Here is a 20153-nt window from a genome sequence, read left to right as displayed (position 1 = left end):
TGTATGTATTGACTAACAAGAGTCAGGAGGAAAACTCTGTTTCATTGTTTTACCTGAAACAATTAACACTGAACACCGTGTTTTAAACCCCACACTCTTACCCGAACACTTTCCCATCCTAATGCGACTGCACGCTCACCCACAAACCCAAAACTACGCCCTCGCTCGCACCACAGAATCAAGAGACCGGCAACAGACGACAGAAGCAGAGAGAGGAGGAGAGGAAGGTGGAGGATGAAAGAGAAGAGGATGGGGAAGGACGTGCGGAAGATGTACCTTGATCCCATCCACTGGGTTATGGATAACAGTGGTCTGAGGCTCCTAAAGAGAAAGAGAGAGAAGAGACAGCGAGAAGGAGAGCAGCAAAATGAGATGGAGGTGAAAGATGGCAAGAATAAAACAAGTGTTAGCAAAAAAAGAGAGGGATGGAGAGAGAGAGCGGTCTCAGTTAGAACGAGAGAGAGAGAGAGGAAGGAGGTTATTAGTCGCTCTGGTTAAAGGCAGAGGACAGCCCCAAGGTCAAAGCCCAACATCTGAAGCCAGTCCAGAGATGTGAACACATCCAGTCACAAATGCACAACTTTTTAAGAACTTTTGTATACTACGTGCATTCATTTAAAACAAAATGCATGGAACTCACAAAGATATTGTTTCAAGGTCAAATAAGCTCGAAAGGACTGTGAAATGTTCTAAACTAAATCAGAATATCAAAATAGTTCTCACTAATGATGTGTTAACACAGCAATGATGCTTTTTAAGCTTTTCAAGAGACGTTTTGCTGATGTTGAAAACCTGCGGCCAAAGCATCTATAATTGTCAAAAAATTTAGCTGGACACTCAAGACACACTTAAAAATATGCCTGAATATCACTGCATCAGGGCAGGGCTCCTGAATTGAGGGAACATTGTAAGTTGATTAAAAAAAGCGAATTAATTAAAAATGTCAAATGAAAACAATTCTAAAAAATAAAAACAAAATAAATTACATGCTAAAAAATATGAATTATTATATAATCTATTTACCTGCATTTTGTGTGAATATTAACTGACTGTTTTTTTAAGCTATTGAAGTATTAACTTTAAATCTAAGGGTAGATCTCAAGTAAATATTTTAGATCAGCTGGCAAATAGTTTGGGAATTCCTAAATTAAATTAAATTAAATTAAATTAAATTAAATTAAATTAAATTAAATTAAATTAAATTAAATTAAATTAAATTAAATTAAATTAAATTAAAAAACACACTTTAAGCAAAATGTTTTACAAAAAATCAAATAACACACCTGTTACGTATGAACTTGTGTTTTCAGATCTTCTTTTTATATTTTGCAGACATTTTTAAATGTGACTCGAGTTGCCAAATGCTTTTTGGAAAACTGTATCGGTCAAAAAAAAAAATGCAATTGTGAGGCTCTGAATAAAAAATAAAAATAAAAAAATAATAATAATAATATAATCAGATACATGGTATTGTACTTATTGTAACAATGTCACTACATCAGACTTCACTGCAATAATAAGGTTATATAAAAAGAAGCAAAAATGCACAGAGGCGTACACACAAACACATATATTTAATGAAACATTATAACGGTCATAATGAGAGTCAATAATAACTGAAACACAAAAAGCCAACATCTTAGTTTGGTTGTTTTTCCATTGATCCAAACAATGAAAAACACAACGTTCATGCACACACACACGAAGCTAACTGATGCTCAAAGCATCCGAATTCTCCAAATCTGGATTACTCATCGATCACAACATTAACATTGTTTCAATGCGCTTGTATTCAAGTCTCTGACAGACACACAGTGTCTACGACAGGTGGCCTGAGACGCGCCAGACGCTGACACAGACAGACATGTGTGAGACAGGAGAAGGAAGCCAAAGCGACAGACGAGTCGGACGAGAAGAGGAGTGAGATGAGAGAGAACAAGAAGGTAAATACCAGAGCAGGAGAAGGGACGTTTCCTTTGGGACTGGTGACTATGCTGTTTTTGGCACTGTTTGACTGCGGCTGTGCAGAACACAAAACAGTGTTAAAGGGTGTCAGTGGGTGTTTCAGGGCGAGAAGAGAGAGAAATAACAGAGAGAGAGCAGGGTGATAATGTGAGGATTGTGTTCGATGTCTGAGCTCCACACTGGCTTAAAAACACAAGTGAACACAACAGGCTGATGCTCTTGGAGATTCATTTGTTCAAATACATTTGGATGAATCTCCTGAACCTCATTTCCATGTCAATGTCACATTTCACCATAGAATAAAAAAGACAAAACAAGATTTTTTGTGAGATCGTTCCAATTATTTGCTTTTTTGTAGGGATGCACGATATTGGATTTTGGCCGATATTCGATATGCCGATATTTTCTAAATAATTTTGGCCGATGCCGATACCGATACCGATATCGATATATATACAAATATATACTGATAAATTTAAACTTTAATTTTACTGAAGAGAAATCCATGTATCTCTTCTGTACTGATTCTACCATAAATTTATTATTTTACAAATGTAGACAGACATTCACATCTGAAAAACAGGTCAATTATTTCACTTGGAGAATATCGGTTTGGCTCATCGGCAGAAATATTCATATCGGCCGATACCGATAATGGTCATTTTAAGCTTTTATCGGCCGATACCGATGTTGTGCCGATATTATCGTGCATCCCTACTTTTTTGTCAATTACTATATGACAATTTAGCACATATGCCCCAATATTTCTGATTATCTTATGAAGCTGGATGTTTTCAGTTTTAATATTTTATCGTTTTTAAATAATTTAATAACGTAATAAGTATTATTATTATTATTATTATTATAATTATTATTATATTAATAATATTATTAATTGTAACAAGAGTTACAAATATATATTTTTTATATTTAATAATTAAGATTGTTAAATAACTGATTCATTAATTAAATCATTTCAGTAATGGAACCACAAATAGTTTGATGGAAAGATAAATATTTATATTATTTAATAAATAATTTTATTTATTATTAATTTAATAATTAATATTATTAAAGTAGCTGATGCATTTATTATTTATTTTAATTTTATTTTTCAAATAGGGATTTTCATTAGATTCTCATTAAACAATTATATGTACAAATTATATGTTATATATGTTATTCTGTAAAGAAAAAATAATGAATTACCAAGGGGTTTAAATACTTTTTTTTTTTTTTGCATTAACATAACTGAAAAATAATGTTGGGAAAATGGTCATAATTGTGTTTTTATTTTATTTTTACAATGCAATAATATCTTAACAGTTCTAAAAATGTCTAAAAATTTATCTTATTTGTTTGTTTACATTTTGAAATGAAATGTGGCCTGGGCAAGTTCTTTACACATTTTCTGAGAAATAATATTAATGCATCACATAGCACTGCTGGAAAAGCCGTTTAACCATGGTTTCTTTGTGGTCCAGGCTGGTCCAGATGGTTAGTATAAAGTTGACTTGGTAGGTTGTGTTGATAAAGCTGGTTAAAGCTAGTAATTCACCCAAGACCAGTAAAACAACTGCTTTTCCAGCTTAAGATGCTATGCTTTGTTTCCCCCAGCAGGCTGAATGAAAGGAACAATAATAATAATAAAAAAAAGCAGACAGAATTAAGCAAATATTTCAGAAAACCTGTGCTTGGTCCATTGTTTTCTTAGAGAAAAGTCGCAGTAGGAAAGCAGAACTAGAGGAGATTCCTTACGGATCAACAGGACATACAATCAGAGACAACAGCAAACAGAGACAGACACAGGAAAGCAACAACAAAAAGACATTCTTTCACAGTCACATCGACGGTCAACACGGACTCGCTATACAACCCTACATTAACATCAACCCAAAACCTCTCCGACCCTCAGCTGCATCTGAGGAGCCACCTGACCCTTTAAATCAACCGCTTGACATTTGAGCAAGAGAAGGATCAATACAGATCATTACAGAGGAAGAGTAGATTTATTCCACAGTCTGCATTAAATGACATAAAAGCAAATGAATGAACGGATGAACAAGAGTGAGAAGAGAAAGGGACGGAGGGATAAAGAGATTAGGATTAAATATCATTCTCACCATGTACTGAACGGTGGAGCTGGATTTCCGTTTCTGGGTGGAGCGGGGGTGATGGAGGGATGGAATGAGAGAGTTAAATACATGTGATGAACATTAATCACACAGAATCAGACAGACGTATGAGAGGCAGGAGGGTTGAGAGAAGGTGCGCGTGTGGGTTTTTGGCAAGAAAGTGTGTGTCTGGTGGATAAAAGAGTTCTGATGTGCTCTAATGTACAGAACAGTCCTTCTCTTCTCAGAGATCTTGATACATCATTGTGAACACACACACACACACACACACACACACACACACACAGAGCTGCTGATGGGATTGAGTCACTGCAGGTGTTGACAGGACTGTTCCTGTATCTCTACAGTTAGGAAATTATTTTCAGAGGAAGAAAAACATTTAAGGTTTTGTCTTAAATGTTTTTAATTAAGTTATCATATAATAACTTAATAATATTGATAGTTCATCGTCTAGCTGACTACGTCTTGTATTATTATTATTATTTTTTCTAAAATCCTGTCAAATGTGCACAAACTACTAGCTACTACTAAATATTATAGAAAAACATAATTTTCTGTAAAGTTGCTTTGTAACGATTTGTTTTGTAAAAAGCGCTATACAAATAAACTTGAATTGAATTGAAAAAAGTCTACTGTCTAATCACATTTAGATAGATCAGAATTATAATGATAGAACGGCAGAATGACAGAATGATAGAAAGAAGGATATAAAGACAGAATAATAAGACACTGACAGATAGACAAACAGATAGACAGATAGATAGATAGATAGATAGATAGATAGATAGATAGATAGATAGATAGAAAGACAGATAGATAGAACAGAATAATAATGATAGAACGGCAGAATGATAGAGAGAAGGATAGAAAGAAACAACAATAAAGACACCGATAGATAGATAGATAGATAGATAGATAGATAACTAGGATGATTAAACAATTAAAGAGAATGAGTTTGAAAAATAATAGATAGACCAACAGAATGATAAAAGGATAGAAAGATAGAAACGAAAGAGAATGAGATATACAGAATGATAGAAAGAATGAACAACTGAAAGAGAATGACAGACAGACGGACAGATGGATGGACAGACTCATTTAATTAAATTACATTTCAGTAAACTCCTCTTCCTGACATTCTGATTCTACTTCCTGTCTCTTCATTCATCTGTAGTTTCTTTCAGCCTGAGATTGTGTTTGTGTATGTAAAAGTTAAACCCAGCCGTGATGCTCTTCATCGCAAAAAACTGAAGAACCGAGAGCGCAGAAAAAGGAGGGAAATGTCAGAAAGGATGAGTGTGGCGAGCCAGTTGCTAAGCAATGAGTGAGGTGCAGTGGAAGCGTCTATTTCTGTCTCTCGGCTCCCGGGGTTCAAACTGCCAGCTATTCCTGGAGCGAGAGCTACATTCCCTCACTCTGGATCGGGATGATGTAGTGGATCCGGAGCGGAGCGGGGCGTGGTGTGGTGTGGGAGGAGGAATCATGGAATGATTGGCAGCGAGAGATGGAAAGTGATGATCACAGAGCCGATGAGAGATCACACCTGCCCAAGCAGATAATGAGAGCAATAGACAAAATGAAGGGTTCCTGCCGCAGGTGCAGTTTAAAGTGAACTAGTGGAGGAGATCCACTCGACAGCTAACAAGACGTGAACTCAAATGAGGATGAGGCAACCGCAGTCAGATACGGAGAGAAAATCAACATACAAAATCAATACATATTTGCTACTACACTACTGTTCAAAAGTTTGGGGTCACTAAGATATACACACTTCTACTTAGCTCACATGCCAAAAGTAAATTATCAAAAGTGATTACATTACAAAAGTGAGAACATTACAAATATCAAATATCAAATATATGCTGTTCTATTGAACTTTTTATTCATAAAATAATCCTTGAAAAAAAATAAATCTACAATAAAACATTTTCCACATTGACAATAAGCAAATCAGACAGAATAGTGTGTCTTTATAGACTGAAGTAATCACAGGTATAAATTTCATTTTATAATATAGTTTAAAAGAAAATAGATTTTTTAAATTGTAAAAATATTACAGTTTTTACCAGGGTTATTGTAGTTGAGTAAAATCAATTTAAAGGGACAGTGCACCTAAAAATAATAACTGACAGCTAGAAAAAGAAAGAGAAATCTGAGGAGGCTGTGGAGCTTAAGTTTAAGTGAATAACTCGACAAATTTAAAGCGTCATCTTTGAGGTTGAGCTGAAACATCCTCATTTATTCAGGACTAAATGTAACAGAAATGCGGCATCAGCATGGGACAGAGCTGCAGGATTTTCCTTGGAGTGCTTTTTAGCGCCGACCTCATAAAATCTTGCACGCTAAAAGATTACATAATGTATGATTAATGCTCGGTGTGGAGGGGATTATTCTCTAGATTAGACTCCACATCCAATCCCTAATAGAGAGCAGTCACAGTTTCATTTCTAATTCTGCGGTGCAATAGAGGTGAAAGCCGACCTTTTTACTCTGTCTGAGAGGATTATATGTTATCAGAACAAATGAACCTGCAAGTGCACTCTCTCTAACAGCTCATTACGGGTCGGAGGTCAACATCTGTGCACATTCACCTGATACCGCGTGACGCACGGCGGGCAGAACCCAACGCCAGAATGCTCTGAATAGAACTAATGGTGATTTGGGCAAGTCTTAAAGACTGAAGCACTATGAGTAAACTATAAAGAGATAATAATGAGATAAGACGCAGATCAGAAATTAAAGTAAGATTAAGGTTGAGTGCACAAGCTTATACTAGGGCTGGGCAGTGGTGCAATTAAAAACATTCTGTTATGTGTAAGTGTAGGGTGTTTAAGGTTTAACCGGAGTTGTTGTGTTAACTAGAATTATTAAAAATAATTTTTAATAATTAAAATAAAGCAAGAATAAAATGTAAATATAAGATGAGACATTTGAAAAAAGAAAAAAAAGAAGTAATGCACTGCCAACTATCTTAAATAAGAGATGAAAAGCTAGAAAAAAAAAATGAAAAATGAACAAACCTGAAATAATAATAATAAAGTAAATAAAAAAGTAAATAAAATTTGAAATTTTGCCTTAGCAATTAACTAATATATGTTTAAATTAAACAAATACATAAAAACTATTAAATGAACATTTTAAATGTTGCTTCAGCAATTGAGATAAAATAAGTTTCATTTAAAGTACTAAAATTTCTAAAACAAACTAAAGAAGGTAAATATAAATATTATAAAAACAAATAAGAACAAAGAATTCAGAAAAATAAATAAAAATAAACACTATAAAATAATAATACAATAATTCATCCAATAATATTTATGTTTTACTACTTTAACTTGTTTCATAATCTTTTTTTTTTTACTTAAATTTTCCATCCTTCGAGCGCCACAAAAATAAACTACTTGAAAATAGAATTAGTTTTAGAAATAGAACTAGATTACTTGAAAACCATTTTATTCACTGAATAATCCAAAAATATTATGTTATTAGTATGTAGTTATGTAAAACATAATATTTTTTGATTGACTTCAGGGGGAAAATCTCTATATTGTGATATACACTGTGAGCAAAATAATATTATTCATATTACGAAATAAAATTAATATACCAGTCACCACCAGCTCATTGTCCAGATTAGTTACAGGAGAATATAATCTTGCAGAATAGATGCACATACACACTGCTAGAACGAACAGAACATAGAGACAAACACTGCGAACGCAAACACACAGATCTGCTTCAGATCAGACACACAGTAGAGGACAAAACTTCCACCGATTTAAAAACAAGAAACTTTCAGGAATCCCTCTTCTATGGAAACTGTGCTTGGCGGATGTGAATAGAAAGAGAAAAAGGTATGAAAAAGAAGGGAAAGAAGAGAAAGGAATGAAAGTGCGTCTTACCTTGACATCGGCCTTCTTGTTGAGCAGGCTCTTGGCTGCTGTAGACGGAGAGAGAGAAAGCGCAAACATCAGCACACTGGGATGGGAGCAACAGTCAACATCACCGGAGCGCTAATGTTGCTCGGCCAAACATGTCACATAACCATCCGAGCCAGCCGGGGAAATCCCTCCCGCCCCACATCCAGAGGATTACAGCCGTCTAACACACTACGTGTGGAGCGCATGTCCACACACACATCACGAGTATGCACTGTCCGGCCCACAATCAAACCTGTTAGAATTAATCACCAAATCTGACCAAAACATCCCGTCCAGCAGTGAGGGGTTACTGATTGGCGCTGGTGCACATGCAGAAGGGTGCAATCACACACACACAGTTACCCGACTGAATGAAGATACAGCATTGACTTCTGTTTTATATCATGCAAATGAATAGCTAATAAATATTCATAAAACAAGGTCAATTTACTGGATTTTTCATTGTTTTAAGCATAAATCAGACAAAATTACCTTTGCTTTACGCTTGAAACAAGGTAAAAATATAAAATAAATATATATAGAAACAGGGATTCATGTATAGGTATTGAGAATGTTTTTTTTGTGTGTGTACTTAAAAAAATAAATAAAGATTACATTTTTCTTGTAACTGTAAACCTACTGTAAAAGTAAATTAAACCCTAAAATAAACTAACCCTTTAACCCTAATTCTGCCCATACAATAAACCTTTTGGGGAAAATGAGGAAAGAACAAAAACAAAAAGCCATTTACACTACCGTTCAGAAGTTTGGGGTCTAAAAGGTTGTTTTTATTTGATGTTTTTGAAAGATCTCTTCTGCTCACCAAGGCTGCATTTAATTGATAAAAATACAGTGACACACTAAAATTTTGAAATTATATTATATTATATATTATATGTATTATATTATATTTAAAATATTTTTTTTGTTAATAAATTTTAAAATATTTATTACTGTAATGCAAAGCTGAATTTTCAGCATCATTACTCCAGTCTTCAGTGTCACATGATGCATCAGAAATCATTCTAATATACTGTTTTTCTGCTTAAGATCAGATAAAACACCTTTTCTGCTACTTTCGCTCAATTTAATGCATCCTTGCAGAAAGTAATACTAAAAGCTAAACTGACCCCTAACATTTTAAACAGTAGTGTATATTATTCCCTTCATCTATAAATCATTGTTATAACCTCCAAAAGGCAGGTTTTGTCAGAGTTGGTTCACTTCTATCCCAAAGGACAGCTCAATAAACCCACAGACTCACGCACACTGCAGTTAAAGCACGATACGCTCAGATATTTTGTTCATGTGGTGGCAAGGACCTGCACAATGCTGCATTTTCTTGCCACAAATGAGAATGTTGAAGTTTGTCCAAGTGATTAAAAACAGTCAACTGTTCATTACTAAAATGAAATCAAATGAAATGGAGAAATATTAACTTTAAATCTTCACTGCCATGGCAACACAGAAATAAATATTCGTAGTGTTTCTACGGCGCTAAAGAACCCTGACTTTATTAATCCGTGCAGATAAGAGGAAGGTGTTCTTTGGAGGGAGGGTTGAGAAAGACAGAAAAAGAGAGAGAATCTTACCTTGACACAAATGTTAGAGGCAGAGAGGAACGGAGAGAAGGAGAGATTAAGAAAGAATAGATTAAGAGCGAGAGATCAGCACGGGTTCATCTGGAGTGTGTTTATCTGGAAGAGGGCAGGGGGTTCAAATGTGTGTTTCTCATATAGCATATAAAAAGTTTGTGTTTCATTCTTTGGTTTTATTTTCTAATCTTTATCTTGTGCCATTTTCACGCCTTTTCCTCCATGACACACTTGTAGTGACACCTAGAGATGACAACAAACCTGATTCATCTAAAAACACCTGAGACACACACACACACACAACACTACAAAGACGTGGAAAACAAATGCATCTGTGATGGGCATCTGTGGGGGAAAGAAAATTCTACAAAACAGATCAAAACCAAATATTCAGACCGTTAGGAAATATTTTAAAATGGTCGAGCAGTGCACTACGGGCAAAGAAAAAAAAGTGTTAGATGCATTGCTATCCAACCAAACTAATTTCAAATTGTGCAACTGTGTTATAATGATTATCAAACAAATTTCACACAAGTATAAACTCCCTAGACCAGTCTTGCTACTGCAGGACTACTGCAGACTATAATTTCATATCCATGGATTATATTGGAATAATGCTGTTGATTTTTACTACAAATACAGGTTCCCCTCAGTGTGAATAAATGGTAATATATTTTAAGAAATATATTTTAAGGCAAAAAAATAAATGTATAGTCCACTCAAAAATTAATATTATCATTTACTCACCCTCAAATTGTTCTAAATATGCATTTGATCATTCAATATGTTGTAAGTATGCATTTCTTTGTTCGATTCAAAACAAGATAATATTCAGGAGGAATGTTGTAACTAGTTTCAGACCTGAAACAATTTCAGGTCCCACTGCCTTCCATAGTACAGCCAAACAAATACTATGGAAGTCAATGGAAGCCAAATCCATTTTATTTCCACTGTATGAGCAAAAAATACTATGGAAGTCAATGGGACCCAAAATCGGTTGACTTCCCTAGCATGGACAAAAATACTATGGAAGTCATTTTGTCAGTCAGTTTGACATTAACTGTACAGACAAAAATAATACGGAAGTCTATGTGACACGAAAGCGTTTGGTTACCCTCATTCTTCAAAATATATTCCATGTTCTAAAAAAAAAGTATTGTAAGTCATACAGGTTTAGAACAACACAGAGTGAGAAAATGATGAAGGATTTGTCATTTTTCACTAAGAAAATAAGCTGTGGCAATCAACAGTCCACAAAAAAAAAAAAAAAAACCTGCTACATGGATGCTGCAACCAGCCAAGAGTCAAAGTGCCAGATCACTGCAAACAATCCTAGAATTTAGTGCTGAAAAGACATTGAACCCCCTTTCCTGAACACACTGGTTTAAGACACATGCACTCGGATCAGATCAGATCAGGCTTCTCCTGCATCAGGAGACATGCGTTTGCTCTCGTGCAACGTTCAGTCATCAGCAGGCAGGCAAGAGAAAGAGAGAGAAACCTACAATTAAGAGATCGTACACATTAAAGAAACCCAAGGGAGGAAGAAAGAGGCAGAACACTGAAGAATGACAAATCTACAAATGGATGGATGGAGCAAGCAGAGATAAAGAGGAGAGAGAATGAGAGCATATAGAAATCAGAAGAGATCGAAGGAGAGAGAGAGAGAGAGAGAGAGAGAGAGAGAGAGAGAGAGAGAGAGAGAGAGAGAATAAAGGGACCCTGATGGAAAATCCAGCTAAAAGCAACTGCTGATATCGGCACTTTAAATCTGACTGGCCGCCTGCTGCACTATTAATATTCAGGATACATTGATTTTAGATTAACCTGGACATAATCATCACATTAAAACAAAATTAACTGTGGTTGGTCACTTTAAATCAAAGTCAGATGTTGTAAATCTGCAGTCACACTAGACTTCATGCTCCATTCACTTCTAATTATATGCATGTGAGACCAGAAACAATAAAAATTCAGCTTATACAACACTAGACCTTCTGCAGATAATCAATATAGAGACTATGCTGGTCTCAACTTGACATTTAATGACATTCAATGGTCTAGATTGACGGAGGGGTCTGGTTTTGATCTGGTTGACGATTATGGTCAAGCAGATAAGATTTGGTAACCGCTTTAGAGAACAAACCAGCAACCACAATAAAAAAAAAAAAAAAAAAAAAAAACAGCTTGACCGCCTTAAACTGATATGACCTGGTGTTTCCAGCAGGGGAGAGAAAAACACTGACTGTGATTTGCAACAAAATGTCATTTATTTTCATTTCAATCTGTCAATTTCAAAGCATAAATGACTTTGACCTTTGTTAAAGTCATCAACTTGGGTAGACTGGTGTTTACGGATATGATTATTCAATAAACAAAACATTTCTTATTATCATGGTTTAAAACAATTGTGCTGCTTCATATTCTTGTTGAAATTGATGCATCTTTTAAAAAAATTTTTTTTTACATGATTCTTTGATGAATGAAGAACAGCATTTATTTGAAACAGAAATCTTTTGCAACATTATAAATGTATTTAATGTCACTTTAAATCAAGCTTTAAATATTTAAAATATAGTAGAGTATATCATATTATATTAAATGACGCATTCCTTAGAAATTGAACCCATGCACAGCTATTCTAACACAAACAGTGCTTTTTAAATCCGCTAGGTTCACGCATTAATAATTCTTAATCTTATTTATGATTTAATGCATTATGCACCACTGCAATTACAACAATTTCTTCTCCAGAATTAAAATTTTAAGCTACAAGAAAACCAACCGGGTCCATTTATGATCAGATATTAACAAACTATGGCTGGTTACACAGCTCAGGGCAATATGAACAACTCGACGTGCAGTGATGCATATCGCAGTCAGTGTGAACGGGGCTTTATGAAAACAGCAAGAGAGAGAGATAAAGAGGGAAAAGAGAGATACTGTAGAACTGAAGGACTAAAGAAAAAGAGATGTAACGGCCATTCCCAAAGTCAGCCAGCGATGTCTGCAGACCGCTGTAACCTCGTCATGCTCCGAGCTTCATGCTGAATATGAATCATGAGGAGGAGTACATGAAGCAGAGAGGATGGATGGGGGATTGATTGGGTGAGACATAAGGGGATGAGGGCTACCTTGTTCCACCAGACCGGCGGTGGTACCGGCCGCTGCAGAGACGGAGGCGGGTGCCGTGGTCTGCCTGCCCACTGCCAGACACACACAAACACACATATGCCCATCGTGCCACAGACTACTGGTTCTCAGCTGGTTTTGCCAGCACAGTACCAACACTGTTTAGAGTGCACAATAATAAACTAAAATGTCCTGAACGCATCTATGGCCTATGAAGCCAGTTCCACACCGTGTCCTCACCAGACACAATATGAAAAAAGGCTAATTTCCATGTTAATCAGAGTTTAACCAGTTTTTGTCCTAACCAGCTGCTGGAACAACAGCATTTTCACAATGAGAATCTCAGGTACTGATTATGTACTTCATTACGTGACTTTGAATATCATTCTGTGTGGTGATCTTTATAACAAATCCTGGATTTTTGAATCATGAATTTTCTTTTTAGAAAGTGCTAGTTTAAAATTGCTAAAAAGAAAATAATTTAGAATGGTAAAAATTCAATTTCGAAAACCATTATTAAATGTTTTAAAATACTGTATCTAAACATTAAATTACTTCCAAGCTCTCGATTGAATATCGTATTTTCCAGACTATAAGTCGCACTTTTTTTCATAGTTTGGCTGGTCCTGCGACTTACACTCAGGTGTGACTCTCGCGGCTGTAGACGGTAATGTTTTCTCTTGGTTCTAAATAAATGTGACTTATATATGTTTTTTTCCTCATCATGACTTATTTTTGGACTGATGCGACTTATAGTCCGAAAAAATACGATAATTTTAAACTTTCAAGTTTAATTGATAGAGTGAAGACTATGTAGTGTTTTATTTTACATTTAATTACATCATGGTATATTTAACAATATAATACTACTGTCATGATCAACTTGCCTGAAAAAGTAAGGCATTGGTTATTCCATATGTATCTTTCTTCTTTTGCATTTATTTGTCCTGTTGCTTGTCATTTGCTCATATTTTATGAGTCGTTACTTGTTTATTTCAATAATTGTTATAAAACTTAATTATATAAGGGGAAACTGATATCAAGAATTGGATTCTAGACTTAAAATCTTACCATAACTTTATCTTTATCAAAGAAAATTACTCTATTTTGCATTCTAAATAGGTTTAAATGTCTCATTTTCATCAATGGTCTCTTAACCTTTCTCATGAAAAAATTTATTAAACTGAGGCTCTCCACATTTTGATGTCACACTTACAGGTGCACAAGCTCTGGAGTTAATCATAATCATAAACTCAAAACTAAACCAGGTTGGATTTGCTTATTTTTGTCAACTCTAAACAGACTCTGAAACTCAGATTAGGTGATGTGCCACCTGTCCATGTTGATTCATTTTAACATCTACAAAGAGACATACTGCCTTTTATATTAGATTCAATTTTAGGTCGCGGCCAACCAGTTGAGAACCACTGCTGTAGACACTGAGAGAGAAACCAAAGGATAGAGCAGCCTGTTAGCATGGAGAGAGTTAGCCGGAAACACAAGCCGCTGTCTGCAACCAGAGAGGGATCTTGAGAGTCCATTACAGTAGGTGGTGTAATCATATAATAAGGTTTCCACCGTCACTCTGGAATAAAGAAAAGGCTCATTTTCTTGTCAAGCACTCCTCGGGGAGCCTCTTTCTCCTATCAGCGGGGAACGTGTCCCTTTGTCAGCGCCAATCTATGCTACGGCAAAACAGAATAAAGCATTTATTTGGGGGTTGGAGTTTTGGAGAGAAAAAGTGATAAAATGACAGAGAAGACAAATATAAAAAAAAACTCTCGTAAGACATTAAAGAGGCTATATTGTATAGAAAACATGGAGTTACTTGTTTGAATTTCCTAATGTCAGTAGCAAATAACATAAACCAACATTTACTCGATTCAAACAAACATACAATATACTCCCCTTCATGAACAAATTATTTTTTTTTATGATTCAGTCAAGAAAAACTTTTTTTTTGGAGTTTGGATCAGTCTAACAAGTTGCATTCATCAGAGCGGTTACTAAATATCACCAGAGTATTTTAATAAATTGATATTTATATGAACAAAACAGTTCAAAATGGCATTTTAGTGTAAAAAAAGAAAAGAAAAAAAGTAGCATGTAATATTTGTTGACTATAACTGCCTTTATAATAGAAGTTGGCATTTGCATAGCAGAAAATATAATATAACCACTTTAATATTTTAAGTATATAAAAGTATATAACATTAAGTACATAATATATTTGAAATATATATATATATATATATATATATATATATATATATATATATATATACACACACACACACATTTAAATCGTACATATATGTATATATATATATATATATATATGTATATATATATGTATATATATATATATGTATATATATATATATGTATATATATTAGTGCTGTCAATCGATTAAAAAAAATTAACTAATTAATCGCACAATTTTTTAAAATTAATCGCGATTAATCGCGATTAATCGCAATTAGAAGACTGAAACTTTTTGGATATGTAAATGTAAAATGTAAATAATTAATGTAAACTCAAGACAAAGAAACTATTTAAATTCAAAATATGATTGTTTATTGGAATTTTTGTTTAACTTGTAACACAGATTTTCTCATGTAAACAACATACCTGCAATAAACCATCAATATCCTCCAAATTAACTGTTGGCTTGAAAGCCATATTTATTACAGAAATTAAAACACAGGCATGTAAGTACCATTTGAATTTCAAAACAATCGATGCCAATAAAAAACAAAAATGATTTCCATGTTGAATTCTAAGTGGACTGCAAAAAAATTCCAAAGTATAGTCATTGCCAGTGCTTTAAGTGAGCCGGTACGCTCATTTTGACATCTGTTTTAATAGAGGTTTTAATCTTTTACCTGCACTGCCGATTTTCAGAGCGCCCTTCACAATGCAAGCTTCCTAATTCATCCCACCCAGAGCAGAAACGACATTACCCATTCACCCTTAAGTTATACAAGTGAATAGCGCATGTGTCGCTTTTCCCACTGTTAAGTGTCAACAACTCATTGTGGCCGGAGAAGGTGTGTGAAACTCGTTGTGAGTTATACTAAAGCAAAATCTTGAGTATTTATTGTCTGATAAACATTAAAAACTGTCTGCGGAGGTTGAGTCGTCCTGCAGCCCCCGCCGGCTGTTCATTGGCTGCAGCATCTTTTTTCTAAGTTCTTAAAAAATACAGTAGACGGCAAGGCACAAATTTAGATATTCATTTATCTAATTAATCTATAGCCTATGCACAAAGACAATATGATCTTTTTGTCCCCTTTTTGTTTTAAAGCTTGATGAAGAGAGAGAGCGCAAGTTGCTGCAGCTGCGAGGAGGACAGTGATGCACGCGTACAGGAGTGATTGACAGTTCGCGGCACTGTGTACAAAAAATACTCCGCTACACAATTATTTCGTTATTTTCATTTAAGCTTATTAACGTTAGCGTTACAGAAAGGTCTGATTTACGCACTGTTACAGTCATTGTTTTTTTTTTTTTTTTTTTTTTTTTTTTAAATGACATTTGAGTTCATGATTTTAATGTTGCTGTTTCTTGTGGCAGACTAAATGAAGAGTAATGTTTCTTGTGGCAGACTGAAGAGTAATCCGGCAGAGTTTTATACTGAAACTTTCCGTCTAAAAGTCCTTCCTTGGTCTTATCCATATTTCTTTGCACGTTGAACACACATAGGCCACAACTGGAAATAAAAAAAAACTGCAACCGCGTTAATTGCGTTATTTTTTTTTAACGCGTTAAATATTTCAAATTAATCGAATGCGTTAACGCGCTAATTTTGACAGCACTAATATATATATGTATACATATATATATACACATATTTTTCTATATATAAGAGAAAAAAAAACTTATGTGTATATATATATATATATATATATATATATACACACACACACTCACACACACACATATATATATATGTGTGTGTGTGTGTATATATATATATATATATATATATATATATATATATATATATATATATATATACATACACACACAATTTTATTAAAATTATATATAGAAAAATATATCTTATTATATAAAAAATTTAATATAAAAATAATAAAAAATAAGTATAAATGGATATAAACAAATATCTAACAAATATTTACATTTAAAAAGGCAATCCACATATACATATACAATTTCTATGTTAAATATTTTCTATCATTAAATAACCAAGACAAATAGCTGAAGTTTCTTTTTTGGATATATTTTTCTCTCTCTATCCAAACACCCCATTAATTGCCCTTATAAAATTAACTAAATAAGTAAATTTAAATAAAATGTATACATTTTTATATCAAGAAATTATGTTTATATGTCAATATCTATTCTTCAACTTGGATGGGTAATTGTTGAAGAGGGAATTAAATAGTCACGAAAAATTGTCATTTAAGGTACAAGAAATCTTGATTAAATTATCATAGAACTTCAAAAGGAATAAAATTATACATCCCTTTTTAAAAAAAGAGAGAGAGTGAACAGAGGCTGAATAAAGAACAAGGGAATGACATACGAGGGCAAGTGCGTGGAGTGACGCTCGGACACTCCCACGCCTCCTCTACCACTGAGTCACCCGCGGGACGAGGTAATTACAGTAATGAGAGCAGAGAGAGGACGGCTGACGAAAGAGAGAGAGGGAGAGCATCTAAAACGCTCCTCAAACAGGAACACTGTTGCTTCCACCCACCAGCCTGCTGTTGAAGTGCGAGCGAGTGACAGCGTGTGTGAGTGTGTGTCGGGATGTGAGAGAGCAGATGCTTCATTACAGCAGAAATAAATCACATGTTATGTGATCTATCTGTTGCGCTTGCTACAGAACCACTCGTCTCTGAACCAATCTGTCAGGACACGGCCCGACTCTGAACGTCCAGCTGCTTGCGAAATCGAATAGTTGGATTAGAAACAGAGTATCGTTCCCTTAGTTGTGGGATTTCTTGCCTGGTGCTTCAAAGCATAACGCAGGATTTATTAATAGCATGAATATTTAGCTTCGAGATCATTTAAAGAGATAGTTCACCCAAAAATGACTACTTGTCATCATTTGCTCAGTCTCATGTTGTTTCAAACAGTATGATTTTCTCGGATGTCAGGCAGAATGTTAATGCTGTTCTTTTTGACAAAAGTGAATGGTGACCATCTGTCCAATAACAATACAATAAAAGCACTATAACAGCAATTTTTGACTTGTGCACTATATTCAAAGTCTTTTGAATCCATATGACAGCTTGTGTTAGGAAAAGAGCTTTTACATTCACATAAAGCTATCATTTGGCTTCAAAAGTTGCATGGACTAAAATAACCATACTGGTTTGGTAGAATATGATGGTGAGCAAATTGTAAAAAAAATTTTTTGGGTGAACTTTGATTCAGTGTTGTATGGAAGCCTGTTTCCGCCACTGAATAAAAAATTTAAAAAGTTAATACCGACTTTTTATAATCACAATTTGGACTTTTTTTCTCATAATTGCTTGATATAAACTTGCAATCGCAATTCTATTTTTTTTCCAGTGGCAGAAACGTGCTTCCGAAACTATATATATATATTAGGGGTGTAACGGTTCACAAAATTCACGGTTCGGTTCGATACGATACACTGATGTCACGGTTCGGTTCGGTTCGGTTCGGTACGTTTTAGATACAGCAAAATGCAAAAACATCTCAACTTTTCAGAATGCCGCAAGCGCACCGCGGGTCATGTGACAAGAACCAACCAATCAGCTTCATCCTTTCCCGTAACAACGTTGAAAACTCAGCCAAGATGAAGGAACAGCTGATCATAGTTGTATATGGATTGCAATTTTGAAATAAATTTAGTAGCAGAGCTACTGCAAGCGATTTTTAGAGCTGCAAATCCATTTATCCTTTGCTGAAATTTCCGCGTCTCATGGAGAGAGCACGTCATTGTTGCTTAGCAAAGACAGACGCCTCATGAGCGCTTCTGCCCGAGCGCTTTGGAAAGGAGGAGAAAGACGTGCTTAGCGTTTTCCACGCGTTTTTAGGAGCGATATGTGAACGGACCCTAAGGCGCTCGCTCACTCAGCACGCGCTGAAGGCTCATTGCAAAATGTCTAATGCATTTAACAGACCAGAAATATAAGATCCTAAAATAACCAACAGGTCTGGTGTTTGGGTGCACTTTGGATTCCCTGTAAGCTATAATAGAGCTCGGGCGTAGACGTCATGGAATGGTGCATTGTGGGTAACGGCGGCCATTTTAGAGGCATCGCAAAGCAGGTTTGTAATAAGATAATAGCCAGTATCCAGAAAAAGTTATAGAACGTGACAAAAAAAGTTGCCTATACCTATACGGACAAACTTAATAATGAAGCCAAACAACGCTACTTAAAAAAAAAAAAGAGGTTGTAGGCGGAATCGATCCCTATGAACACATGAAAGTTTACCAAGCCTCAGTTTCCCTGATAATTTATCCTACCGGGTCTGTGGAGTGAGCGCTTACACCTCCGATCAATTTAAAAATGTCACTTTCACTTTTTAAAAAGTCACTGGAGGCTCACCTGCAGATCATAAATGGATCTGCAAATTAAACGTGGAGAAAACAATCTTTTTCACTAAGGAAATGTTAACATTAACCAAGCATCAGTGGTGACACACACACACACACACACTTATCAGATTCTGCGAGCTATGAAGCTTGTCTATGCGGGTTTGTTACACTTCAGGAGTAATTACTCACTTATCATACTTGCAAAAATCCACTGTTTTCCTCCGGTAGTTCTGTAATCCGGTATAATATTGACGAACATTCACCTCAGACACAACCCACCATTCACCAAAACAAGACGCTTAACTTCCTATTTTGAAGTTCGTTCCAGTTTTTTTTTTTTTTTAAACAAGTTGTTCAAATTTGTTAAATACAGTCAGCACAAAAATATCAAAAAGCAAATTAAGTTCAGGATTGGGTCAAAAGAAAATGTTTAAACAAAAAATACAGACACTAAACTGACTCCCTTACTGGCCAAAAACTAGAGAAAACGTAATGTGTTTGTGTCTGAGTTTGTGTGTGTGTATGTGTGAGAGAGAGAGAGACCATACACAACATGTCTCACCATAACTATGTATTATAATATTATCGAAGGTGATGGTTTCCCTCCGTACAGCGGCGACCCAAGCCATCTGACGCCTCTTGGTGATTTCAGACACCTTGTGTTTTTTTTCCAAGTAGGAAAATGTTGAAAACTAATATGATTCACGAGGCGTTTGCCCTGTCGATCATGAAACCGATTACAGCAGTTCACAATACAGCAATACTGAACCATTTTCCAAAAAATAATCAAAATTAATGACCAAATGACCAACGTTACCTAATGCCTACTATACAGTACATCTACTTCTGTACCGCGATCCC

The 20153-nt window shown here is 35.0% G+C and overlaps 1 protein-coding gene across 42 annotated transcripts in view; it reads right to left on the bottom strand.

Moving 5' to 3' along the window:
* camk2b2 (calcium/calmodulin-dependent protein kinase (CaM kinase) II beta 2) overlaps positions 1 to 20153 on the bottom strand; it is a 63283-nt gene that overhangs the window by 10670 nt on the left and 32460 nt on the right. For 5 of the 42 annotated variants that reach the window (XM_026274465.1, XM_026274464.1, XM_026274507.1 and 2 more), the window contains exons 13-17: positions 12750 to 12821; positions 8003 to 8040; positions 4089 to 4121; positions 1952 to 2020; positions 277 to 321 (exon numbers count right to left, since the gene is read on the bottom strand). In XM_026274465.1, coding sequence (XP_026130250.1) covers positions 277 to 321; positions 1952 to 2020; positions 4089 to 4121; positions 8003 to 8040; positions 12750 to 12821 — 257 coding nt within the window. The remainder of the gene's footprint in view (positions 1 to 276; positions 322 to 1951; positions 2021 to 4088; positions 4122 to 8002; positions 8041 to 12749; positions 12822 to 20153) is intronic. The other 37 variants (XM_026274469.1, XM_026274468.1, XM_026274492.1 and 34 more) reach the window with 18 other exon arrangements.

This window comes from Carassius auratus, chromosome 10, assembly GCF_003368295.1.
Source record: "Carassius auratus strain Wakin chromosome 10, ASM336829v1, whole genome shotgun sequence".
Taxonomy (NCBI): domain Eukaryota; kingdom Metazoa; phylum Chordata; class Actinopteri; order Cypriniformes; family Cyprinidae; genus Carassius; species Carassius auratus.
The sequence above is the reverse complement of the archived record's forward strand: the minus strand, read 5'-3'. Positions and strand labels throughout refer to the sequence as shown.